This window comes from Micromys minutus (assembly GCF_963924665.1).
Source record: "Micromys minutus genome assembly, chromosome: 24".
Classification (NCBI taxonomy): Eukaryota; Metazoa; Chordata; class Mammalia; order Rodentia; family Muridae; genus Micromys; species Micromys minutus.
This window is the reverse complement of record NC_137959.1, coordinates 28,310,115-28,337,336: the sequence shown is the minus strand read 5'-3', so window position 1 is coordinate 28,337,336 and position 27,222 is coordinate 28,310,115. Positions and strand designations below refer to the sequence as shown.

The following is a 27,222-nucleotide window of genomic DNA, read 5'->3' as shown; positions in this document are numbered from 1 at the left end:
TGACAGACCTAGTGGACCTGGCAGGCATTTTCCTTTAGTTATTAGCTTCCTTTCTTCTCTGTATTGGATTCTCAGTGGCCATATTTTATCTGTCCCCTTTGAGGTCTGGTGTTAGAGCTAACTAACCCTTCAAGTCCAGGTTTGCCTGTAGTATGAGGGACGGGAGGCCATGATGTGTCATGGTCTTACCTATATTCACACACACAACTATACCAATGTACTTCTGAAGGGTGATCCCCCGCCTTCTCCGGGAGGAATCCTAAGATTCCTCCACTATAAAACTTCCCACCTTTTCCAACTACAGCTTCAAGGAAACCAACAGTTCATAATTTAGTACAAACACCCCAGCAGCAGCACATGGCAAGCTGTTGCTGAGGGCATAGGTGCTTTATTGGAACGGGGATGAGGAAGTCTCCTCTGTTCAAGAATGGGAACAGTCCTGGCTACCCTGACAGTGGGATGTGCAGGGTCTCTGGCCAGACTCAGGTCCAAATGGGAAGACACCTGTCAATCAGTCGTGGGAGTGCCACACAGGCCTGGCTGTAGGCCCAGGAACCATACAGACAGCTGGGGCAGGTCCCCTGCACATTCATCATGAACTATACAAGATGAGGCTGTACATGAGTTAATTACAAAAGTCATTATTTACAAAAATCTGTACACACATTTGAAAAACTCACAAAATTTTCATCTATGTATCACAAGTTGCTAGACCAAAATATTAAAAATGGGATAAAATTATATGTTTCTCTTCTCAATTCTTTTCAAAAGGATTACTATTTTAAAGCACATATATGCTACTTCCCATTAGCAAGACCCACGTAAGAAACCAAGCAGCCTAGTGTTCCTTGAGCCCCTAGGCCTTAAACCAAGTAGCCAGGCCAGGCCAAGCCAGTGCCCAGAACCAGGGCAAGGAGGGGGCCCACAGTGCATAACAGAATGCTGTAATGTAACAAAAGGAGGAAGGTGTCTTTGGCTAACACTTTGGCATTAAATAAAAGAGGCAAACAAGATGGAGACATGCAGCCCTGTCAGCCAGGTTGGACCAGAAGACACAGGTGACCTTAAAGGCTGGCTCCCAGAGCAGCAGTGGGAACCAGGCCTGTACACACCTGGTAGAAAGCTGTATTTCAACCACTTGGATATGCCACCTGGGCATGGCAAGGAGCACTCACACAGAAGCAACAGCAAAGGGCAGTGGGCCACACCAGCCACAGCCAGCTCATCAAGTAACTAAAGTGGATGTAGTGCAAATATTGCAACCAAGTACTACCGACATGCTACCTGCTCTGCTCACCTTAAGGGCCACATGGCAATGTCGGGCCAAAAGCAGGACCCTGTTCTCTTCCTAGGTATATTTCCTTAGCTAGAGAAAGAGTCTTCCCTCTGTGTGCAGGACAGGGGCTGGCATGTCCTTTACTACATGTTAGTTGAGAGAGCCCCCATCAAGGCTCAGAGTTTGTGCTTCTCTTTGCAGACTGCGTTCTCTCCTGGCAACAGCAGACTTAGGACAGAATATCTGGGTCCTCTGTCCCAAGACAGAGGACTTAGCCCAAATTCTACTTCCAAACCCCTCTGAGTCCCAGGGCCCTTCAACACTGCCAAGGAGCCCAAGAAAACACACAGGGTGGCACAGAGACCCACTGAGCTGGATGTGATGCACAGTTCCATGGACAGGGGGACATAGTGTTGTTCTTAGGGCAGCTCTGCTGTTCTCAGGTGGGCACCAGGCCTGGGGGGGCCATACAGGGTCACTGAGGCAATGTGGTTGTTCTGCATGACCTGGTGTAAGAAGAGAACAAGTAGGTCAAGAGGGAAGGACCAGGTGGGCTAGAAGGTGTACACATGGCATACTTCACACAGGCCCAGGCCCTGAATTCCCTCAACCACCAACCAGTGAGCTTACTTCTGATCAAGTTCTGCCCATTCTTCACAGGACACATGACTTTCATAAACCCTCATATCTAGTCTCTACAACTGCAAAAGTCTGCTGAAATATGGCATTCAGATTTACAAAGAAAAACAGGCTCCACAAGCTTCTCTCAAACCAGTGGGGTGCCTCCATGTGGGACTCCAAGTTTGGACATTCTTGCTTTGAGGTTCCCTTTGTACTGCTTATTGATAAATAAAGGCATCACTGACAGGCTCACCTGTTGAACAGAGATTTCTTCAGGTTCTGTGATCCCAGATTTCCCCAACCCATTTCTTTCTCTTTTTACGTTATTATTAATTTTGTATGTGGCAAGGGGCATGCATTTCCACAGTATACACGTAGAGGTCAGAGAGCAACTTTGAGGACACTGTTTTCTCTCTCACCACGTGAGTATCAGGAACTGAGTTCAGGTCCTTAGGCCTGGCAGCCAGTGAGCACCTTTATCTGCTAAGCTACCTCTCTGGTTCCCTAATCATCTGTTCAGCATGGCTGTTATGTTAGCCCACCTACAATTCTCCTCAATCACTTGCTTGACCTTGCTACAACCACAAAGCCCTTAGCAGCTTCTTTGGCCTCTAAGACTCACCTCAAAGATCATCCGCTGAAGACCAAAGCAGAATGTGGAGCCAAATGGGTTGGTGTTATTTGGGGATGAGGACCTGAAGCCAGAGAATCCAGAATTAGAGAAACAAAGGTCAAGCAGCAGAAGGCCCAGTTCCTTCTGGGATGTGGGTTACAGGCCAGGGAGCTCTCATGACAAAGGGTGTCTGTCTCCTACACAGGCCCAATGTCAAGTGGTAAGAAGTGGCTTCTTTAAACTCTGACTCACAAGATCAAAGAAAGTTGCTGTGCAGGTTAGTTTTTCTCAACATGAATTGGGTTCACCTGGGAAGAGGACGCCCTTGCTGAGGAACTGCCTCATCAGACTGGCATGAGAGTATGTCTGTGGGGTATTTTTAGTGACTAACGCAGGAGAGCCCAGTCCATTATGTATGGTGCTACTCTTGGGCAGGGAGTGCTGAGCTGTGTTAAGAGAGCAAGCTGTAGCTGGGCATGGTGGTGCAGGCCTTTCACATCCAGAAGGCAGGAGGGGTGGACCTATGAGAGTTCAAAGACAGCCAGGCCTACAAAGAGAGATCCTCTTACCCTCCCCCCCCAAAGCTGAGCAAGCCAGGGAAAGCAAGCCAGAAAGTCGCTTTCCTCCATGGTTCCTGCCCCAGCTCCCCTCCATGATAGGTTTTAATCAGACTGTACAAGTCAAATAAATCCTTTTCTCCCCACAGCAACAGAGATCAAACTAGGACAGTTACTACAGAACTGAATGGGATGGTATGAGGTCAGGAAGGCCCCTTTGAGTGAGAGGACATCTCAGCACGGCAGTCATAAGGTTAGAGACTATAGCAGGCGACAGATTTGATGGGAAAGGAAAACTGAAGACAGGGAGTCAAACAACTACTTATTCTAAGTAAGGGATGAGGAGCAATAGAGATAGGGCAGGGGAAGGGGAGATGTACCAAGGGCAATCTCTCATAGTAAACATGAAAAACAGCTGATCTAATCCTAACATGCATGACAGGTCAGGGAGTATATTTTAGCAACACCACTTGGAGCTGGAATTTAGCCCAGGGCTGGCACATGCTAGGCAAATATACTACCCGGAGCTGTAGCCCTAGTCCAGAAACTTAAGTAGTTTGTACATTAGCCACTGCTAGACTTCTCTGAGCAGATGCAGCAACCTCCCACTTACCTGTGCAAGACAACAGGCTTCTCCACAGGATGGCCCAGAAGCTCCTGGATGCTGTCCCACTGCAAATGGAATAGAGGCAGCAGGGGTGAACAAGAACACAGCTATGACTAATGCACTGTCCAGAGAACATGGCCCTAGACATGCCCACCTCATTCTCAGACCACCGGACAGGAAGAGCTTACCTTGCTGTAGGTTGTGCATATTTCGGTCTGACCTCCTGTGTTTTCTGGAAAGAGAAGATGGTGCAGGCTGGGTTGAGCTGGCCATGGTTACCTGTAGGTCCAGCCACAGGCAGAATCCAGACTAGCCATACTTTGTGCTATGGCTAGAGTACACAGGGAGCAAAGGCAGGTTGTTTGGAAGAATGTGGAAAGGCAAAGAGAGGCCAGTCTTTATGTGAGCTACACTAGTTAGCAGTACGCACAATGGATCTGCAGACAGGAAACTCCTCTGTCCAACAGCCAATAGTCCCAGTCATAGAAAGTTTTCATTGCCTCCAGAAAAAGGACTCATCCCAGAGGCGCTAAGGCTCTAGGGAGAAGGCAGTGTACAAGGACAGTACCAGCCCAAGCACTATACTCTGTTGGCTTTTCCACCTTAATTCAGGCAGGTAACTGCACTTCCCTTTATCCTGAGGGGACTCCCTACTCACCTTTCTTTATGGCTAGTGGGATCTTGAACTCACACCGGTGGTAACTAGAAAGAAGACAGACAAAGGTAAAACCTGTTTCTTGGGAGGCCTAACCACTGTGCATCCTAAGAGAAACAGAAAAGGACATAGCTTTCAGGTCTAAAAAGACTACTCACTATAGCTAGTAAGATATAAAGGTTTCTGGTTGGGCATGGTGGCTCATACTTGTAATCCCAGAAGTAGAAGGCTGAGAGATGAGGATTGCTTTGAGTTTGAGGTCAGCCTACATTATATAGTGCATACCAGGCCAGAACAGAAGACCCTGCCTCAAAACAGTACGTTTCTGACTGTATCTTCTACTTGTAAGCAGATGTACTGGGCAGGAACACAGTAGGCACTTAGCATACGTCTATTTCCCACAAGCCAGAAGTGTCAGGCAGAGGCTGTGTCACTCAATGATAAAGTGCAACAGCCCACTCAAGGCACTGGGCTCAACTGCCAGCACCACAACTGAGGGGAAGAGTGGAGACAAATCTGCCGCTCAGCCACAGTTCAGTTCCTCTCGCTCACCCAAGGCATACTCACATGTTAAAATTATAATGCCCAGGGTAATTGGTATGCAGGACAAACTTCTTCACTTTGTGTGTATTCGCATCAAACAGGATGTCCTGACAAAGAAAACAAGATGTTCAAGTATGAAAAGTTACCAAGGCAGGTCAGGGGTCTTCCCAAGAGAATTCCAACTTGGAGTCTTTAATCATGAGAACACTAGAAACTTCCTTCCACATATTCACGGAGGCAGTAACCAGGCATCTTTGGTGAGGGGGGCCTGGCAAGAACAGGGGTTACAGTTATACTGGTTGGAAAAGGCCAAGGAAGGGAAATCATTTTTTTCCCTTCCAATGGGACCTAGATTTTTTTTTTTAAACTAAATGCAGATTTTGACTCAAAAGCCACCAAGATTCAGGGCACTTTACGCTTGAAAAGCTCTGATTATGTAAACACTGACCAACCAGACCCCCTAGCTTCCATAAAAGTACTGGAATTGCCCTAACCCTAACCGTAACCTGTTACAAGGACTCTAACCTGAACTTGATGGCACCCGCTCATCATTTCCTCTGGTAAGTACTAACTTTCCTAGTTCTTGGTAGCTAAGGGTTATTTCTTACCAATAGCCAACAGGACCCAGCCTAAGCTATCCACTCTCATTACCTTCCTCGAGGTCCTCACTGGTCCTTCAAGCCTGACTATATCAGCCCCATTCCCTCCTGCTGCCGTCCCACCCTCAGAAGTCTGTTCTCACTGACTTGTGTTTGGCCTTTTCCATGTAGGTATATGAGCCTCTTTCTCTCCCCCTCTATAACCTACTTTTCTGCCTTTAGACTTCAGAGCATGGAAAACTCAAAGCTAGTTTTAAAGATTCATGGTCCAGCTGGGTATAGTGACACATGCTTGTAGTCACAGACATGAAATGACTGCAAGTCTGAGGCTAGCCTTGGCTACACAAAAGACCCTGTCTCAAACAAAAGTTAAAAACAAAGCAACGATGGCCAATGGCACACACCAGCAGTACCCTGAGATGTTCCTTCAGGCACATCTATAGAATCATTTCTCAAGCATGCATCCTACCCACCAGCCAGATGGCCAACCCCAATGGCAGCCACCAACTCCATCTAGTGCCTTAGGTCCAGAATATATAGCTGCATTAACATCTCTGGGCCAGTCCTCTAAAAATACAAAAGCACACTCTTAGTGCCTGGGCCTAGTGTCTCTCTCTTTTTGACTCCAGAAGAGTGTCTTATGTATTATGGGATATTTCCCCAGCTTAATGTGGTGCTCTCCACGGTCCCCATATGTGAAGGATTTTCCTCAGGACAGAAGGCAAGATGCACCCAGTATCCCCTTGTTCCTGAGTAGCAGGAATGGCCAGAATCCAAGAAAAACAAAGCCTGGTACAAGCACGAGGAGCAATAGATCTGATTCCAGGAAGGACACACGGGCACTCAGGAAAGAGAAGCCTTCAGTTACCATACTTACCACTCCAAGAGTGAAATAGTTAAAAAAGTAGTCGTTGCACTTGGACGGAACTTGCTTATGAGGGGAAGGAGAGTGAATTTTCATCTGTTGGAGGCAAAAATAACAAATTACAATCCCTTTAAAATAATTTCTAGTTAAACTACACATTGTGATCCTTATGTAACATTAAACTATTATATTAGATGAGTAAGATGTGGGGAGCCAGATTTGTTAATATGGACACATCTCTCAGTGACAGAGACAGTGCCATTAAACCAGAGTCAGAGAAAAGCTTTGACTTCAAGTACCTTTCCCTACCTTGTCTTCAGATTTATAGAAGACTTTGTGTGGAGAGCCAAGCATGCTAAGAACATCTTGGCAAGAATCACCAAAATATACTGCACGCTCAAATACTCTCATTTTGGCATCTGCTAATACTCCGGGTCCACAACCTGCAGACAAGGGAAAGATGGTTCTGGTCAGAGCTGGAGACAATGCAACCCAACGGGCTCCAAAAAGCTAACAACAGCTACCCCAACTTATCAGAGCAAGACTGTATACAAGTGTAAATACCAGGTCAACAGGGCCTAATTAGCAAAGAGTTTGAAAAATCAGTATTTCAAAATTGGGCCAGGGATCCTGGAGAATTAACTCATCCACCAAATGCTTAAGTATTTATTTTCTTTTTTATCTTTAACAGGTATTTCTTTCTGGGCCTGGCATTACACACCTTCAATCCCAGCACCCAGGAGGGTTTCTCTATACCCTGGCTGTCCTGGAACTCTCTATAGACAAGGCTGGCCTTGAACTCAGGGAAACACCTATCTTTGCCCACCAAGTGCTGGAACTAAAGGTATGTGCCACCAGACCCAGAATTTTCTTTTGCTTTTTAAGACAGGATCTCATATAACCCAAGGTAACCTCAAACTTGCAAAGAAGTCAACGATAGCCTTGAAATCCTGACCCTCCTGCCTCTGTCAGTGCTAAGGTTATACTGGCAGTGTGAACACTGCTCTAGTTCCTGTTCCCCACCATGGGCTACAACACCGACTAGTTGTTGAGGACGTTCTGGAGAGTAAAACTGTCTATCTCTCCCCCAAGGTCTACTGTTTACAGAGATATGGTAAAATCAGCAGCAGCCGTGGGCATTACGAACATGAATAAAAAGCCTCAAATTTGTGCTCCCTCTGCCTTGGCTCCTGAGTGCTGGGATTTAAAGGCATGCAGTTCCACACCTAGCAAGTTACTTTTTAAAGTGACAACATCAGCTGAACCTACAAGACCACTTCTCCAGAAGAGCCACAATAATGGTTCACTTCCTAACCCTACAGAAAGTCTGACAGTGTCACCAACCCAGGGAATAAATGTTGTCACAAGAAAATAGAACACAAGGCTGGAGAAACAGTTCAGCAGTTAAGAGCACTGACTGCTCTTCCAGAGGTTCTGAGTTCAAATCCCAGCAACTACTTGGTGGCTCACAACCATCTGTAATGAGATCTGATGCCCTCTTCTGGTGTGTCTGAAGACAGTTACAGTGCTTATAATAAATAAATTAATTAATTAATCAATTGTGTTGTCACTTGAAGAGGCAAACCATGAAGAAAAATAAGATAACAACAAAAGCATTCTGATATGCAAGAATTTACTCTTTGGCTCAATGATGTATCTATATAAATGGAGAAGTGTTTGCAGCTCACATGGAAGGCATAACAGCAGTAAGCTCTCTATATTCTGTGTGTGTGAGAAGCATGGACAATTAATATTTTATCCAAGAAATTAAAAGTAGCCCAAAGTCAGAGAAAAGCCTCCGTTAACAAGATACTCCTTCCTCTGCACAGGGCATTACATTTGTCCACCTTTTCATGTGTAACAACCAACTTGCTATATTTGAACAACTTCAGAAACTCAAATCTGAAATAACTAGACACTGAGTTCCTCCAACTAGCTCAATTCTATTCTCAGCACACCAACTCTTTTTGAGATAGGATCTCACTCTGCTGGACAGGCTGTCCTCAAAACTCTGGCCAAAGCCTCCCAAGTACTAGAATTATAGGTATGTGTTACCACACCTGGCAGCACACATATTCTGAATGGCAAACAAAGGCTGTTTAAATTAACCAGGTCCTAGGAAAAACATGCTTATGTTTCTAATGTCCATAAATACCGCAGCTTAGGAAGGCCTAGGTGACCTACAGAATACATCCTGCTAATATAGGCCCAGAGTCTCCAGTTGTCTTACTTATTTCTTTAGGTACCAGATTCCTATTAATTGGGTTATAGGAAGTGACCCTTCACAAATGAAACTGAATGGTTCTGTCTCCAGAGTGCTGAAATTAAGGGTCTGTGCCACCATTGCCGGGCTATGAAAATGTCCTTAAACGACTCAGCTTTTTCCAGACCTCACCTTGAGATCATTTACTACTACCTATTTAACCTGCTGTCCTACTATGTATCCAGTCTGTTTAAATTTAACCTGCCTTTAAGAAAACAACATATCAATCTTACACTGCCTCAGCTTTCCCACCCAATCAGTTTTTACAACCTAGCTAACGCATAGCTTCAACCCTAAATCACGTACTCTACCCTTGCCCCCCTCCCCTGCCCCAGCAATGCTCTGCTCTGGCCTCCATACCACACCTTAGGGTACACCTTCAGTATTCAAAGACATGCATCACAAACAACAGTAAAACTATACTGTAAGTAATCATATTGCTTGTTCTCTATTAACTATCCAGTAATGGATAAATGCTTTTATTCTCCTAAAACTTGTATGTTGAATCTGAACTTGGCTTCCCCCCCACTTTCTTTGAGACAAGGTTTGTTGAGAGGTTGCTACTGTGTATTCAAATGTTAAATACTGGCCCCCAAGATCAAGCTGACAGATTCTCATGTATACCAAATGATGTTGTATAAACTTTGCTCACTCATCTTTCCTGACTAGTTAAATAAAAGTGGCTACAGCCAATTACTAGGAATTACAGAGGTAGGCTGGGTGAGCTGGGGGTCCCAGATAGGGACCATAAAGAGAGGGAGAAGGAAAGAAGAGAAGGAGAGATCAAGAGGGCTCCATTAGATGGGATGGAGTTGAGGGAAATGCACCCTGAGGACAAACTGTCCCAAACAGCCCAAGCTAGACTCAAACAAGTAACTTGGGGAGCATAGTTAGGAAGTAGCCAGTCTAGAGTAGAAAAATGGATCAGGGTAATTGGTCAGTAATCATGCTAAAACTGATTAAATAAATCAATGGGTCTCAGTCTCTAGCCGGGTCATATTAAAGAATGAATAGAGTTATTAATAGAATTCACAGCAACAAGGGTTTCTTTGTGTAGCCCTGGCTGTCCTGGAACTTGCTATGTAGACTAAGTTTGTCTACCTCTATTGGGATTAAAGGTGTGTGCCACCATCTCCTGGCCAAATCTGAACCAGTTAAGGTGATGGTATTAGAAACCTTTGCTTTTTGGGAGGTAGAAATCTTACAATTAGAATTAAGTATCCATACAAAGAAACCCCTGAGAGTTAATAGGCCCTTTCCAACATAGAAATGTAACAGTAAACATGTCTGCAAATGAGGAACGAGCACTCCACATATACTTCAGGTAGTAGAATAGTCTCTCTAGATATAATACAATGGGGAACCCACCTGCAGCAAGTAAGCGAAGTCGCAACCCTGAAGGTCCAGTTCCATCCCGAAGAACATCTACACTTTCAGCATACACATTCCCCAGGAAACAGCTCAGGGGCATCATGGGAGCCCTGGAGGAGGCACAGAATGAACAAGGCATGGGTTTCCCCTCCAGAAAGGCCATGGGCCTCGCACAAAGCTCATGTTCCTCACACTCACTTGGTATCCTGGAGGCTGTTTCCACTATAGATGTACATTCGCTTTACAGTTGCTCCATGGGGTATCTGAAGAGAAGCTAGACCATGGGCAAAATTGGGCTGCAAACAAGGCAAGAATTTTACTAAGACCATTATGTAGATCACGTGACTCGGTGTCTAATCTTCCCTGGCACTCATAGTCATTAAGAACTGATCTGGTCAAAGCACAGAATCAAACTTGGCTCTAAGCCAACTAAGTCACTTTAAATAAGCAAGTGCATCTTTCACCTTTGAGTTTCATTGCCTGCCCTTCCCTCCTTCTTTCTTTTGAGACAAGGCTTACTAATTCAGGCTGGCTGGGAACAGAGATCCTTCTGCCTCAGTCTCCTGAATTCTGGAATTACAACTGTGTGCCATCACTTCTGGTTTGTTAAACTTTGAAGCAACAAGTCACTGAAGATCCAGAGAATGGATTCTTCAAACTGTTTAGGATGCTGCCGTTAGAAAATGGCTGCATATACCCCTGACAATGTGAGGACCTTAATGGCCTCTACAGTGCCAAATACGCTCTTCCTGGCCATTAACGAACCAAAGGAAGATGTCCTACCCACTCCCTTATCCCACATGGACCCAGGAAGTGCTGACCTCATACTTAGGAGCCTCCGTCCATGAGTCTAACTGAAAAGAGAAAGACAGTCCTCTGAAGTTGAGGTGGAAGAGCTGCTCAGCAGAGTTGTACACTGTGGAGTTAAGTAAGAAAGAATGACACAGTTGACTGGTAGCTGCTTTCCAACATAAACCAGCTTGGCAGGCAGCAAGGTCTCCAGCAGGAACTGCTTTTGTCTAGTTTCTGAGCTGACATACTAGGATGCAACAAGGGTCTGAGATGCTCCACACCCATCCAAGGACCTGAGATGAGGAGAGATGGCGTCACCCACACAGGCTGATTGCTATGGCTGACCAGAGAAATCAGATGAGCTCACTCACCTCCAGGATGGGTTGCGCCAAAAGACTGGTCAATTTGCTCAATGGTAGGAGCGATGGCCTGAGAGTTAAAATGCACTCCACTGAAAAATACAAGTACTTTTTAATAACAGGTTTAACAAGGTGGCCTTAGATCATGACAAAAGGTGGCTAGATGTTATTATTAAGTGACAGAATCTTGCTATGTATCCTGGCTGGCTTGGAAAATACCACACTCTTCCTGTCTTGACCCCCCAAATGTTGGGGATTACCAGCACGTGCCACTGTATTCAGCATAAGAGTTATTCTTAAAACATTATATAAAAAGAAAATGGAAAGAAATGGTGGTCCGGGAGGCACATATCAGTGAGTTAAAGGCCAGCCTGGTCTACATACAGAGTTCCAGGCTACCCAAAGCCACATAGTAAGACCTTGCCTCAAAATAAACAAACAATTTAAAATTAAATATATTGTAAATAAGAGGAATTAATTAATTAATTAGGTGAGAAATAGGTCAATTCTTGGAAGCCATATATGGAGTTGACTCTCTGGGGCTTCCCAATACATTTTTGGCTCGAAATAAAAGGACAAAGATGAGATAGACCTTGAGGTAAGAAGGTTCTAGCGAGTAATACTGAGAGGACAAATGGATCTAGTGTCATTACATATTTGTCCATTCCTGTACTAGCAAATAATGCCCAAAAGTGCCCGAGGAATTGAGTCCTTATGCTCTCAGTAAGGGCTCACTGGAAGGTACAGTCTTTTTGTTGCAGTGGTGAGAAATGAACCCAAGGTCCCTCATACGCTGGGCAAGCTTACTACCACTGGGCTGAAGATACTCCTAACCCCTCAAAGTTTGCTCTAAATCAGCATAGCACTCTGCCAGTTGTAAGGCTTGTACAGGCCATCCTGTTCTCATTCTGACATGCAGCTTCAGCTGAGACAGTAGTCTCGTTAGCATTGGTCTGAGTCGGGACTACGTGGCTTGTTCCATTTCTGTTACTCAGAAACCTGAAAAGATGTGACAAAGAAGGGCTATGCAGGAAAGAACCATTATGACTCAGGAGACTGTCATAGCATTCCTAAGCTGAAGTCGTACTTTGATGGGAGAGTTGAATTAGATTTTATATATATATATATACAACGTGTTAAACACCTAGCATGTTCTTAATGAGGCTTACTTCCTCAAGAACCTAAGCAGCCTAGGAGGCTGCCTCAGGGAACTATGGCAGCAGACTCTAATTCCTGGACTGTGGGAAATGCAATCCTTTAGTACTTTAATGAAGGCAATAGACAAAGCTTGTCTGTACCAAATATAACATATACCAGTAAGGGAGAAAACTTACCAATACTTTAACTTTACTTTTGTCAAGTCATAAACTTCAATCACCTAAAAATTAAAAGAAATTGTTTAGGTACTGTAACTGTTCAAGTTGTCACAAAGACAGATATAGTTAAGAGGCTTCGGCAATAGGAATTAAGAGTTCAAGACTAGCTTGAGTACCTGAGACTCAAATAAAACACACTCAACAAAAGCAAACTCAAGGATACAGCTTAGCAATAACATGTTTAAAATGGTCTCAGCATCACCCCCAGTGACCCAGACTCCAAAAGACTCTCCCAAAGTACTGCTTGCCATCTTCTGTGCTTATTCTAAATTTGGGGAGGGAAAAGCCACATCCACTCAGGAGGCTAAGAATAGAGGTCACCTGGGTTATGAGTTTGACACTGGCCTGAGCAAAAACTAGTTAAGACTCCATCTCCAAACAAAACAAAGAACAAAACTGGGAAGAAAAACACAAATCATAATCTTCATCCATCTTTCTTCCTTTTTTGAGATAGAGTCTCATTATGTAGCCTGGCTATCCTAGAACTTATGATGTAGCCCAGGCTGACCTACAACCTGCAACGAAGCTCCTGCATCCAAAGTGCTGGGATTACAAGGTGTATTACAAGGTGTATGAAACTTCACCCAGCCACAACTTCCCCTCTTGATAGAGTTCAAATGCTAACTGTAGATGCTCTGGATCAAAGTCCTTCCATCTAATCCACTGTTGAGTCACATTAGAACACATCATTCTGAGACAATGCCACATCCCAGGAAACTTATCCACCCAGCTTGTATGTGTTCAATACAGAAACCTTTTCTCCTCTTTCACACTGGACTTTAACCCAGTTCACCAGGCCCCATGCCATATTTGATACATTATAAAAAAACAAAAAACCAAATCAACTCCCTAAATTATCTTATTTTATTTACAGTCTAAAATGAGAGGAGGTCTATTCTCCTAGGAAGTAGGCCCTACATTAGGATAGGACAGGACAAGTGTGAGACTCTTAGATTATGTCCCTAATGAAGGGGATCTGGTTAAACCTGATGATCCTGAGGGCCCTTGTGAAATTGTCCCTTAATAGGTTTAGCCTCAGATGAAATGCCAGGAGTCAGAGCAGAGACAGATGAAAAGGCACTGAGCACTTAGGCATTACTGGTACCAAATAACAAGCACTACAAAGTCCTTGATTCTGTGATGTCATGGCTTAGCATCCATCATGGCTGGCTGGGGGCTGGAGGTGGCACAGCGGAGCTGGCTCAGTGTCTGTCTGCCCTGCACTCTGTGCTGAGATGTGAGCAGTACTGGCACGAAAACTGGGACACTCACTCTAAAGCACTGAAGCTCTGATGAGACACTGCCTCACCTGTCTGCTTTTCCTTTTTTTTTTTTTTTTTATTGAGACAGGGGTGTTACGTAGCCCAGGCTGGCCTTCTAGTCCCAAGGGCAGTCAAATATGATCTTGAACTCTCCATCATCCTGTCTCTCTCAGATGTGTGCTGTGTGCTACCCCTTCTGCTTCACATGGTGCCAGGGACGGAAGCACAGGCAGGCACTTCAGAAGTGAGCCCTATATTCCCAGCCCTGTCCCTAAACTTTGTTTTGTTTTTTAGAGAACACTAACACTGAGACTGGTGAGACGGCTCAGAGGGTTAAACCTAAGGACCTGAGTTCAACCTCCAGACCCACATGCTCGAGAGAACTGACTTCTACGTGCATACTGCAGCACATATATGTGTACTCATGCACACATACATACACTTTTAAAATAAGAAAACATGACACTGAATGATTTTAGAGACCTTACCACTATTATGAAGCTATTTTGATCCCTCCTGCTAAAAAGAACTGCTGACTGCTGAGTCTTTATAATACCTCAAAGAATCCTTTTCTCCAAGCTTGCATGAGTTGTCCACTGGTCGCATTAAGACACTTAGTGGGTAATGACTTACTCTGTGAAGGGAAGGTATCCAATGCATGTTAGGTAAGTCTATTCCAGGCAGTATGAAGTATGAGAGTTGGTACTAAGAGAGGCCATGCAAAGAAACAAAGGAACAGTGTGGTTCAGAAGGTGGCCAGGGGCCTCTTCAGAATACCCGGGGATGGTAGTACACCATGCCAAATTGGCTGCCATGTCACTGAGGTCAGGACCTTATGCTGACAGAGACTGTCTGCTTTCAGCCAGAGCCCTGCTTGTAGAAGATGCAGGTATCCTTTATCTGATGATTACAACTATGGCTGACCAATGATCTCCCAGAAGGATCTCCTCCAAGAAATCCTTTCCATGTTCTATTTTTTCTTCTCAGCAGCTCATTTGTGATTAGATGACAGGAGCTACAAGCATGCCAGCATTTGGAAGAGCTACTTCATAACCTAAGCAGGAAAACAGTATTGGTGTTCCATTTAACCCCATGACTCTGAGGCATGAGTCTGCTGTCACATGACTAACCTGTGCAGTCCAGGCGTTTGAAAACAGAGTGTATTAAAAACATCCTGGACTGATCAGGTGCTGGAAAACTGCATGCCAATGCCAATTAAGATATCCTACACACCAGCAAGCAGTTCATATTTCCACAATGGGGCTAAAGAATCAACTCACTCCTGATAGTTTTAACAAACCAAAGTTTTCATTTTTTCAATCTTCAGGTCATACTGTCTCGCCAAAAATGAAGAAAAACAAGCCTCATAACCCCCAACTAAACTCATTTGATCCTGCCCTATAGTTAGGTTCTATTCTCAGCACCCTTTAAACAAGACTTGAATTACTGCTCCCCCAAATCTACAACACTCTACCATTGCAGCTCTGTGCACTTTTCTACCCACCTTCAGAGGAATGGGCACAGCTTTACTTTTCTACTGAGCCAATGAAGTCTACACCCACTTATAAGTTTCCAAAACACCTCACAATAGTACATATTAATCAGCTCCAGACAGACTGGACCAGCCAGATATGAAACTACAGTTGTCATTTATGGTTACCTTAAGTCTCTGATTGAAAGCATCAAACAGTAGTTTGATCCCGTCCTGAGTCAGGTTAAGGATGAGGTCATGGCTTAGAGGAGACTACAAAACAAAAACAAAACACACTTTGAACAGCTGATTGATTCACCAGTAGCTATTGAAAAGCCTTACAACACAGCAGCAACACACAGGGCATATGTAAGGCGGTCCCTTTCCCCCAACTAACAAAGTTTGGAAACTTAAAACCAAAACTGCTGGATGAATGCCATGTCTCTTACTTCTGGTCTGCAACTCCTGCTTTATAGTATTAGCTGAAAAGAGCCTTTCTTTTTCTGATTTTAGTACAAATACAAGAGAGGAATGGACAGAGTTAAGTGAGTGAAAGGGTCATGTTCTTAGGGCCCCAGAGTGATATATCTACCTTTAATAGTTTACTGTCATTAAACTAGCAGAAGTCTACTAGTAGTAAATGTCATGTGAAAAGTCTGAGGAGCCAAACTTGGCAAGGTACTGGCTATGCAGGCCAGCTAACTCTGTACACAGGCTCTTGGTACTAGCCACAGTGACCACATGTTTTATTTTGAATATTTTGGGCCAAATGCTTAGAATAAAAAAATACCTTGTAATCTGGTTATACAAGAGACAGAATCCTTTTTCCCCCATTCTATACCATAAAGTTTCTTTCTGAAAAGCCCAAGTTTGAGATCCAAGGAGTGGCATTTCTACATCTGTTCCTTCTCAGTCCTGTGGAGAGTGGCAGTACACAACTGTGAACTGACCCTGCGACCTTAGATCTCTTCAAACTTTTATGGTTCTGGTTCCTACCTAGGAATTAAGTCACCTTTTCCCTTCAAGGTTGTTCTGAGAACAAAGATGATGGGTCAGAATGCATCAAGAACAGATTTCTGCCCCATCTTCCTGCTTCTAGCCCAATGCAATCACTTCAAAGATTTAGTGAGAATTGACTCAGACTGCGACAAGTTGAAGGAAAAAAACACAGCTATCTCAAACTCGTTCCTTCTTGAACCCAGCACAAAGCTGTTTAAAAGATTTTAACTAAAGTAAACAAAGTGAATGTGGTTTTAAGAGACAAAGACATAAATTAGAAAGCCAGATGCTACCCTGGAAGGCCTTACAGAGAAATTCCTTCAAAAGAACCTTCTGGAATTAGTGTAAACTGTTCTCCTTCCTGACTCTAACAGGGAGGAGACCAAGGTGTTACCATCAATTGCTTGCTTCGCCCTCTAAAAAAAGATGAAGGTCACTTGTTAAACAGGCTTTAAATTCCAAAGTGTGATTTGCACAGATAAGGCATTTCTCTGGGTGGTCCTTAGTGGTCTTAGCACTTAGTAGACTTGAGGCCCCAGGTTTCATCTCCAGCAAAGAGGAGAAAGAGGACAGGGTGAAATTTTTTTCTCTTTCTGGAATAGAAGCAAAGGCTTTCTGAACTTGGAAGCAAAGAGGAAATACATGGAGGAAGAAAGATAAGAGAACAGATGCACGTTTAAGAAGCGCTGCACAGTGCTAGTGTAGTGGCACATACCCACTTGGGAAGCTGACATAGGATTATAAGTTGGAGGCCAGTTTGGACTACCTAATCTTTCTAAAAAACAGTATGTCAAAGCTCTAATATCACCTTTAGATCCTTGTCAAACACTGTCAAAGGCCAGCATGGTGGCCTACAACCTAGCCTCAGCATCTGGGAGGCAGAGGCAGGAAGACAGTGCTTGAGCTTGGGGACAACCTATAGAGTTACAGACCAGCCAGGGCTATACAGTGAGAGCCTGTCTCAAAAGATTGTTCAGACTATAGTCATTAAAATTTCAAAAGCTACACAACTAGAAAAATAGGAAGAATAGATCTAGACTCAAACCCATGTTTTTGGTTGGGTATATGATCATCTCTATAACCCCAGCTCTTGGAAGGTAAGGACAGGACGCTCAGATGTTTAAGCCCAGTCCTGGCTACATGAAACCTGGTCTTAAAATTCCAAAGCCAACCGTGTCTATTAAATAGTTACAGATGCTTAGAAAATATTGGGAAAGAACTAGAAAGAAAGCTCAGTGATTAAGAACACTTGCAGCTCTTGCAAAGGAATCAATTTGAGTTCCCAGCACCCACATGGTGGCTTACAACCATCTGTAACTCCAGTTTCAGGGATCTAGGCACTGGCCTCTGTATGCAGGAAGTACATGTATGTACATATAGGTGAAATACTCATACAATTAAAAATCTGTTTAAATAAAGAAAATACTGGAGAAAATGAACTTAATGTTAGCATTCTTGAAAGCACTGGAATGATAAATAATAACCAAGTATTTGTACAAAATGGCTGGAAACCATAAAGCCTATTTTCAAAGCCCGAGTAGTAAGTGTACAGTTCAATGCTTATAAGCAAACCCACTTCTTCCTTGCTTTAATGGCCACCCCCTTTTCAGGTTAGGAGTAACAGAGTTTAAAAGGCTAGTTATCATTCACTCTTCAGAAATAAGAGTCTGTCACCATCACTCAAGGAACCCCTGTACATTCTGACAAGCTCCATATTTTGGGGCAGGTAGCACATGAATATCTAAGCACTTGCTCAGAGACTAAGCATTCCCCTTCTCAGATCTTTCAGACTAGCCAGGAGATAAGGTACTGCGGGGAGTAATCTCTGGTAGAGGTAACGGGACTCATGCAGCCCTTGCTCTAAACCAAATGGGGCAGGGCAGTGAGACAGAAATCTTATTGGCTTAATTTGCTTCAAGAGTTGGAGCTTATGAAGATCCAGCCAGTACTCAAAAGAGTCTCAGCAAAGCCACAGGAACAGCCTTTGTCCTCCGTAGGCTCTCAAAGCTTTGCAACACAAAGGCTGTTTTACAAACTGCACTTGTTCTAAAGTCACAGAAAACTGCAGGACTCAGAACTGGGTGGAGCGAAGATGGTGGTGGAGAGGAACAGGGGTGAGCTAAGTCTGCTTCCTGTTAAGACGTAAGCTCTGCTAGCCAGAGATCCTTCCTGAAACAATTCCGAACATAAGACAACCAACACAACAGAAAAGATACTCTAGGAATCAGAGGCAGCTTCTGAGGTGACTTCCCATGAAAAGGCTCCTATGAAGGGTCAGTAGTTAAGCACATATTTAAACAAAACAAAACAAAAACCAAACAAACAAAAAAAAGTTTTGTTTTTTTACTGCTCTTCTATCTAAAACCTGGCAGCACTAGATTATCAAGACTGAAGTTTCCAAACCAAGACAACATACTAGCTAGCAGAACAAAACTGAGCCAAGACCCCTGTTGAAACACAGCAGCTCCTCCCAACTCTCCTCTTCCAGCATCTTCTCTGAAGGTAAGCTCACTGACCACTGACTTCTACTTCAGTCAACAAGTCAGCCACCACTCACCTGCTCACTGTAGAGAACCTGGACATTTTTGATGATGCGACAGTGCTTCTGAAGAATGGCTACTGCCTGAGCCAGAGGCATTCCTGAAATAAAGGAAGGACACCATGTGGTTACTTGGTCTATCCATTTTCTGACACCTGCACAGTGCTAAGCATTGTTCCCTGAAGCTTGCTCACAGGGTTAGGATAAAGTTAAACAGCAAACACCAAGGGACCACTCAGGACGTCCAAGGAGAGAAAATGAATATAGAAAAAGATAGGACAGGCAAACTGATCCCAAGCAGCCAAAGAGCTAAGACAAAGTTAGCAGGAACCAAGGGTAGACTGGGAAAAGCACAAATTTCATGATTCTGGATGCCAAGCTTCTAGCCTCGACTCTGCACTGGTTCCTGAAACCCACAGTTCGGTCTCTTCCTGGCATCTGTCTCCGCATCTCAGATCAGTTTATTAGGGCACATGACATACACATTCATTAAAAGTTTAAAGCCACTAGGCATGGTGGCACTGGACTGTAAATACTACTTCTTACAAGGCAGGAGGCAGGAGGATTGTAAATTTGAGGCAAGTCTCAAAAACAAAGCAAAACAAATGAAAGTCACATACTGATCAACTTATTTTCTTACAAAGAATTTAGTTTGATTCCTACTTAAAAAAAAACAAAAACAAAAAAAAAACAAAAAAACAAACAAAAAAAAAAAAAAAAAACAACACGGGTATCTCTTAAATACCTAGTTTTGAAGGCACCAACCATTACAAGCGGATTTACATTTGCCTTCAGCTTAAGTGATCCAAATAGACATCTCTAACATTCTAGGGACTCACGGCCATACCAAAAGTTTGTTCTCAAGGTTCATTAGGAAGAAGCATAAAGACAAATTCTGCAAAATCTAAAAACAACTCAGGTTCCTGAAGGCAATGACAACACGTGCTATTTCCAACTCTGATTTCCCAGCTCTCAGCTAAGCAGCTATTCATCTAGTGGCTTTAGAATACTCATCCTGGGCCTAAAGGATTGCAGAGTAAGTGACAGAGAACGAAAGAGTGATTAAAATACCACCCCAGGGCCACAGAGAAGACCATGTACAAATGAGGGACTCCAGACTGAGAAAATAAGTATGTAAAAAAGAACTCTGATGAAGAATTAGAAGTGGTGGTTCATCTCATCTCAACAGTTACAGTTCATCTGTTTCACTTGTTGGTCTGTTTTAAGAAAGGTAAAAGCAATCAACCACAAGACCACACTTAATTTTCTTTATATGTGCATGCATGTACATGCACACATGTGTTCATGTAAAGAACAAAGGACAATCGAAGGTTGATTCTTCAGGAGCTGGGTTTTTTTTTTTTTTTTCTTTTCTTTCTTTTTTTTTGTTTTTTGTTTTTTGAAGAAAGTGTCTCCCATTGGCCTAGAGCTCTCCAAGAAGGCTAGCTGTCCTGGAACTCTGCAGACCAGGCTGGCTTCAAACAAAGAGATCCACCAGTATCTTCCTCCCAAGTGCTAGTATTAGTATCTGCTACCACCACCCACCTATTTTTATATTTTTTTCAAGTTAGCTTTAATGTTAGTTCTGGAGATTAAACTCAGATCCTCATGCTTGCTGGACAATCACTTTACTAAGCTAAGCCCCCAGTCTGAACTTACAATCGATAAAAACACTTTAGCCTTCTACAACACAGGGTCTAACACACTATAGACAAAGCTGCTAAAGATATGAATGATTTGGATGTATCATTCAGCTTGTCATTCCTGCAATGGGAGAGCATCTGTGCTATACACGTCTCATCCCACCATCTTCCCATCTCTGTAAATACCATTCCTTCCTGCTACTCCTCAATCCTTAGTCTCTATGGGTATGTGACTGGGTATGTCTGACACAGTACATTTTTTTTAAAGATTTATTTATTTCTATTTATATGAGTACACTGCAGCTGTCTTCAGACACAAGAGTGCATCAGATTTCATTACAGATGGTTGTAAGCCACCATGTGGTTGCTAGGAATTGAACTCAGGACCTCTAAGAAGAGCAGTCAGTGCTGTTAACCGCTAAGCCACCTCTCTAGCCCCACAGTACATTTCTTCTCCTTATGTCTTATCCTTCCAACTTGGATGTCAATCTGTTTTCTGGCAAATAGCTAACAGATTAAAAGTTTTTGGTTTTTTTCTCATCTTCTCTGTATTCTTGGTCTCTCTTACTATTTCCAATACCCAGTAAATGTATCTGATGTTAAAAACCTCAATTCTTTTCCCCTCTTCTCTAAATTCAGTTTATAAACTGTACTTCCTAATGGAAGTCCACAACAGACTTTACCATCTGTCCCATGAACCCAGAGTCTTCAGTGTCCCAGACAGCTAAAAACCAAACAAAATTAGAGCGCTAGGAAAAAAACAAAACAAAACAAAAACAAAAAACAAAAAACAAAAAAAAATGAGACAGGGTCTCACTGTATCCCTGACTGTCCCAGAACTCCTTATTTAGCTCACAGAGGCTGGCCTCAAACACAGAGATCCACCTGTCTGCCACCTGCATCCTGGGATAAAGAGGTGTGTGTGTGGGTGTGTATGTGTGCATCACCAGGTCTGGATATTATTCTTTTGCCAGCACTTCATGCTTTAATTTAATTATAAATCTAAACTGATTATGTTTTCCTGCATATATCATCTATCTTCCTCCTGTAGGTTAGTACCAACTCTTCTCTGGTCAAGTCCCTTCTCTCTCCACAATAGTCCACACATTTGTTATAATAAAATGATCTATTACAAATAATAACACACACTATAATAAATGAACTACTATTCCTATAACACCCATTAAGCTAAGTTCTTTAGGGGATAAGATCATTTATACACAATTTCCAATATTCATGATCAGAGACCACAGGCATACATATTATCTTGGATACATACAATGAGCCATTGTCTCTGCACAACAAGGCAATGCTGGAGAAGGTTTTCTCAAATGACCCTTTAAATCTGCCTTTAGGCCTTCTACGGATGAAACTCAAAAGCAAATCCAAGCCAAGCATAATAACTCAGACCTGTAATCCCAGTACCTAGATACTAAGGCAGGAGGATTGCTCTCAGTTTCAGACCAGTATGGACAAGATTCTGTCTCACAAAACTAAAAACAAATCCAGACACATGCTTTTACATCAATATGTTCTGTAAGTTTTATTGAAACCATTATTTTAATTTCAGTGTCTTTAATCCACAAGGGTCAAAGCATCTGTGGTATTTCAGAGATTCTGCTTAGGGTTTTTTTTTTTTTTTTTTTTTTTGTCTCTGTGGCTGGTATTTTCCTGATCTTCCAACATTATACAAAGACCAGGAAGGCGGCCAAGAAGCTGGATGCAGCTCTCCATTGTAATGCTAGGCAGTGATTGCAAGGCTAGATACATCTGCATTTGCACAGATTACAACAAGAAACCTGGGGCAGATTGGGAAATCCTCCTTTGACTAGCTATGTGTCTACCATCTTTACTTAGACACAGAAGGTAAGGTTAGTTGGCACATGAAGAGAACCTGACAGTGTTGAGGTGACAGGCAAGCATCACCTGATTCTCTAACCTGTGAATGTACTTTTAAAGCAGATTCATTTTCCAAACTCATCCCCACCTAACAGTCCCAACTGCACTTTCAATGGTTGGGTCAGGAGACAGAGAGAGGAAAATTGATTTTACACCAATAAAGTCCAGAAAGACAGCTGGGGTGCCACATGCCCTTAACCTAAGGATTTAAAAGGTGGGGAGGCAGGCAGATCTCTAGGTTCAAGGCCAGCCTGGGGCTACATAGGAAGACCCAGTTTCTAAGACAAAAACAAAACAAAAAAGCTTAGCTAAATTCATTTGATTTGGTTTCTAGAAGATTATAAAGGCCTGTTAGGAAGCTATTCCTTAAACTTGAAGGTTGGAATCCTGGGAAACAGAGCAAGTAGATATCTTTCTGCCCCTCTTGCCAAAGGCAAAATACTAGGGAACAGCTAGCAAATCACCTCAAAACATACGTGAAATAACATGTAGATAGAGGCCTGTGCTGTTCCTGCCCATGACAGGCTATCACTAGAGTTAAACACCTTTAACCCACATGATCTAGAGCCATGAGATCCTGCAATTCCTTTCTGTTCACCAATAAATGTTTTTTCTTTTTACTATCAAGTAGATAAAGGTAGAAGACCAACCAGAAGGAGAAAGAGAAAAGGGTATGAGGCAAATAAGAACAAAGTATAGTGATGTCTGAAACCGTCTAGGTGAAACTCATTTCTTTGTATGTTAATAAAGCACACAACAACATTCGCCTCTCTGCAGCCTTTCAAAAAGGCCCTTCAGCCAAACTACTTTGTGAACTTCACGTTGTTCATTCTCTGTATCTTAACCACTTTCTAAACCACTGTAATTAAAAATACTTTATTTTTAAAAAATTTGTGTTTCAGTATCTAATTGGATAATTCCTAGAATGAACCTTCTATTTCCTTTAATAACAGAGTAATAAAGGATTATAGTCTTTTTGCTGGGTGTGGTGATGAACACCAGAGACAGGTGATTGAGTTTAAGGATAGTTAGGGCTCTGTAGAGACACTGGGACATCACACGCAGTCTTAGATTTACATCATCTAAAACTTCAGGTCTTAAGGGCTAATAAGATGGCAGTGAGCAAGGGTGTTTGTTGGTGAACATGGTAACATGAATGGATCACTAGGATTCACTGGGTGGAGAGAACCAATTCCTGTAAGCTGTCCTCAGACCTTGAAATGGGCAGGCTTCTCCCAAATACTTTTTTGAATATGTATGGGGGTTGTTTTGCCCAAAATGTTTAAATGCACAGGATGTATAAACAATGTTGTGGAAGCCAAGAGAGGGATGCTAGGAATCAAACCCTGGTTCTCTGAAAGAATGTCTAAGACTTCCCTCCTAAACAAATAAATTTTAAATTAATGTACACTTTAGACTGATATAGTGGTTCAATTTTGTACTTGCCACTGGGTTTGATTTCAAGTACTACATATACATAAGCCCAATATGGTGAGAGAAATATTCTAAGTTCAAATTCAACTGCAGTTGCACTGGGAGTCTGAAACCAGTCTGAGCTCTAATAACTGCCTAAAAAACAAACAAAATCTAACTTAAAAACAATAATGAAAATGTTACAAATAATTTCAAAGGCTCAGATCTGCCCTATGAGCTTTCTCCCAAAGTTCAACTCTGACCCTAAGTGTGCTATTATTTTTGGCTGCTATGAAAACAGTGTGAAAAAACTATTCAAATTCTTGGTTCTTGCAAATTTGCCAGAAGGAGCCCTGGGTAGTTAGTTATGTTAGTTATAGTTCAGTGTTCTAGAAATTTCCTGACCCCAGCTGATCTGTTTTCACTAAATCAAACAAAGAGATACACAGTCTAAGTATGCCATCTGCAGTCTGTAGGCTGTGGGTCTTAACCCGTCCTGGGAGGTCCAGATTAGGTAGGAGTTGTCCAGGGGAGAAAAAAAAAATGTTAATCAGAAGTCAAACATCATTTGCTTTTCAGCCAAGCTCACAGGAGGTTGAAGGGAACATTTTCATAGCAGATTAAAATTTGAGAACTCTACAGGAACAGGCAATCTAAGTTCTGAGAACCAGGACCCCTTGATAAGACTGGCTTTTATAATGAGCAGGCAGCCACCAAGCTCCAGTAGGTTCTTTCTAGCAATCTACCTAGGTAGGTATTCCAATGTGCTGTCTCTTTACAGAGTCTTCTACATTCAAGGATAAGACATAAACAGATGGAGCAGCTGACGCTGTCCAAGAGTTCCCAGCAGAGAGAGAGCAGTTGAGGCTCACACAAACAAGCAGCAGGAACACCTTTTTCCACACCCTTTGCTTAGTGCTGCCACAAAGTAAACACACTGGAGTTACTAAACGCAAATACTCATGTTCACATACAAGGGCCAACTATTTCCCCAAATAGCCAAACTGAATTGACTACAAAGCCAATGTGTAATTTCCACTTCACTCAATTTCAGCTTTTAACTCTGGTATCTGGTATTACGACACCACACGTTAAGACTACATTTCAAAAGAGAAGAAAACAAGAGTTCCTTCAACAAAAGCAAGCTCATCCCCCCCGCCCATCTGATTGTGAGACCTGAGCTTAGGTTTCCCCAGCTCCCCTAAAAACCAAAGAAAGACAGATCAAGAGCAGAGTGTTGATTAAAGGTGCGACCTATTTCTTAATTATTACAGACTCGACAAGACGGGCATAATAGTATCGATCCTCAGACCTCAGGGAGGGGTATCAGAGATAAATTCAAAAGAGCAGGACCTTCCAATTCCACTAAATATTTGGAATGTACCGGCTATTATTATGATTACAAGTACTAGAGCCTCAAAGGACCCAGCTGAGGCCCTAGGCTCGGGCATCGCTGATCCTATGACAGACAGGAGGAGTGGGATTCTAAAGTCTGGAGCGGAAAGACTAAAGGGTGCGAAAAGGCGAAGAACCGCGGGCGCAGGGGCATCTGGGGCAGAAACCAGAAGCGGAAGGGGCTAGAGAGAATTAAGGGCCAGCGAATAAGGTCCCGAAAGGACCCCACACTCACCCAGTGTGAATTCCCATTGCTCGTTCCCCAGAGAGCGTTCAGGCACCACCTCCAGGTCCAGCATTGGTTCGGTTCTCTGGGCCGGGCGGCCTCCCTGCGGCAGCGCAGACAGGACCCGGCCTGAGGAGAGCACACAGCTCCTGACTGGCCGCTCTCGCCAGCCCGCGGACCTCAGGCTCTCCACTCCGTTCCGGGCGGCGACGGCAGCACGAACACAACAACACACTTCACCTCCCTTCACCTCCCGGGCAGGAGCCCCGGCAGGAGAAGCTGTAGCAACAGCAGCGCCCGGAGCAACTGCAGCAAAAGCGCCGTGCCGGGCCGTAAAGCGTGGCAAAGGCGGGGCTAAATCACAGAGGCGGAGCTTGAGGCGGAGTCGCGCACGCGCAAACTCTGGATCGTAGGCCAGACTGGAGCGAGAAAAACTGCTAGAGCAGCTGCTTTTGAACTTAGGGGCTACTTTCCAGGGTTTCGACAAACTGCACGACGCTCCATACATGCTTACACAAGAGAGGGCAGAACGCGGACAATACATCACACAAAAATAAAGTTATCTGCCGTTTACACACATGTCCCACTAATATGCACTAGGACTAAAACGGACCGCGGGCCATCATCTCGCTTGCCACTTCCTGACGTTGGCTGCCACTGCCTAAACTGTGCGGAAATGTACTCTCCTTAGACCCAGTGGTCTCTGAGCAGGGTCCACCTCAGAGTAGGATGTGTGAGTGTTCTGGCAAGGGCTAGTGCAAGAGGATAGAAGAGTGAAGGGTTCTGGGCCAGGTCTCATATCCAGAAATGCTCAACCCAGGGAGTACTTTCTAAGCACAGAGGCTGCCTCCTGCAGCTCCGCCTGGAGTCGGATTTGGTGCTTGCTAATGCTTGACTAAATCCTTATGCGTCCTGTGCCAGTGAGTAGAAGAGGGGCTCCTCTAACTATTCAGCCTGAATTTTCGGGGCTTTAGGTCACCCTAAAATTAAGAGGCAGCTGAAACCTCTTTTGATGACAAAGACTTCACACCCTCAGTCTCATTTTATAGAGGAATAAATGAGGCATATGGAGGGTAAAGACTTTACTCAAGGTTCCTTGATCCTAGGCAGCCAACCTGGATTTCAATTATATTTCCCAAGGATAGTATTTAGCAGGGAACTAAATGTCAGGCTAAATACTCAAACTGGCTACAACGGAGCCTAACAGTGGAGATGTCACCAACCTTTCAAGTCAGTACTATGGGCATTAGACAAAACAAAAATAATAGGATGTCTTTGAGAAGCATTGTGGCATGCCAAAACAACTGGGTCACTGGGCTGTCCAGTGGGGAAGTGGCTGCAGAAACGCTGACTTGTGTTGTTAGTCTAGAGGCTGGGTGTGTTGATTTGTGCCTGCCTGAAATCCGAGCAGTTGGGAGACTAAGATCTTAAGTAAATTCAAGGTCATGCTCCACTACAAAAATGAGTTCAAGGCCAGGTTGAGATAAATTAAACTTTGTCTCAAAGAAGACAAACAAACAATAACAAAAGAAAAAAAGGTGAGCCTTCCCCCACCAACTTTCTAATTTGAACCGTAATCCAAACCAGAGTAGGAATAGTTATGCTAACAACAAACAAACAACAGAAAACACTTAGTTTTATTGATGAAGGGAAAGGGTCTGAGGCCCCGGAAATTCAGTAGGCTGGGTGGACTCACAGGAGAAGCAAGACAAAGACAAAAGCCCCAGGCTTCTACATAGAAATTAAAAAACCCGATCTTTAAAGTTTGGATAAACCACAAAACCAGGAAGAACACAGAGGCAACTCCTAGGAGACTCCCAGTTGGGGTAGTGTGTAGTGATTTCTGTGAATACAGGATGCTATCTTTGTTTAAATTAG

At 43.4% G+C, this 27,222-nt stretch overlaps 1 protein-coding gene across 1 annotated transcript; it reads right to left on the bottom strand.

Moving 5' to 3' along the window:
- Window positions 1–160: 160 nt before the first annotated feature.
- On the bottom strand, window positions 161–25,629 carry PHAF1 (phagophore assembly factor 1). Its single transcript, XM_080936705.1, has 16 exons — window positions 25,354–25,629; window positions 18,787–18,869; window positions 15,420–15,503; window positions 12,456–12,499; window positions 11,134–11,213; window positions 10,792–10,886; window positions 10,169–10,266; window positions 9,968–10,080; window positions 6,646–6,779; window positions 6,349–6,432; window positions 4,897–4,979; window positions 4,333–4,376; window positions 3,863–3,906; window positions 3,681–3,739; window positions 2,520–2,592; window positions 161–1,782 (listed from the first exon to the last, which is right to left on the bottom strand). Exons 1-16 carry the CDS (start codon window positions 25,415–25,417, stop codon window positions 1,696–1,698), a joined length of 1,269 nt encoding a protein of 422 aa, XP_080792831.1. The 5' UTR covers window positions 25,418–25,629; the 3' UTR covers window positions 161–1,695.
- Between the last annotated feature and the right edge of the window lie 1,593 nt (window positions 25,630–27,222).

Excerpts from the sequence above, each read along its gene's own strand:
- PHAF1 (XM_080936705.1), bottom strand. The coding sequence starts at position 25,417 with ATGCTGGACCTGGAGGTGGTGCCTGAACGCTCTCTGGGGAACGAGCAA. Across the intron at positions 15,504-18,786 it reads AGGTTCTCTACAGTGAGCAG|TCTCCTCTAAGCCATGACCT; the intron begins GTGAGTGGTGGC and ends TTTGTTTTGTAG. Across the intron at positions 3,907-4,332 it reads CCCACTAGCCATAAAGAAAG|AAAACACAGGAGGTCAGACC; the intron begins GTGAGTAGGGAG and ends TTCTCTTTCCAG.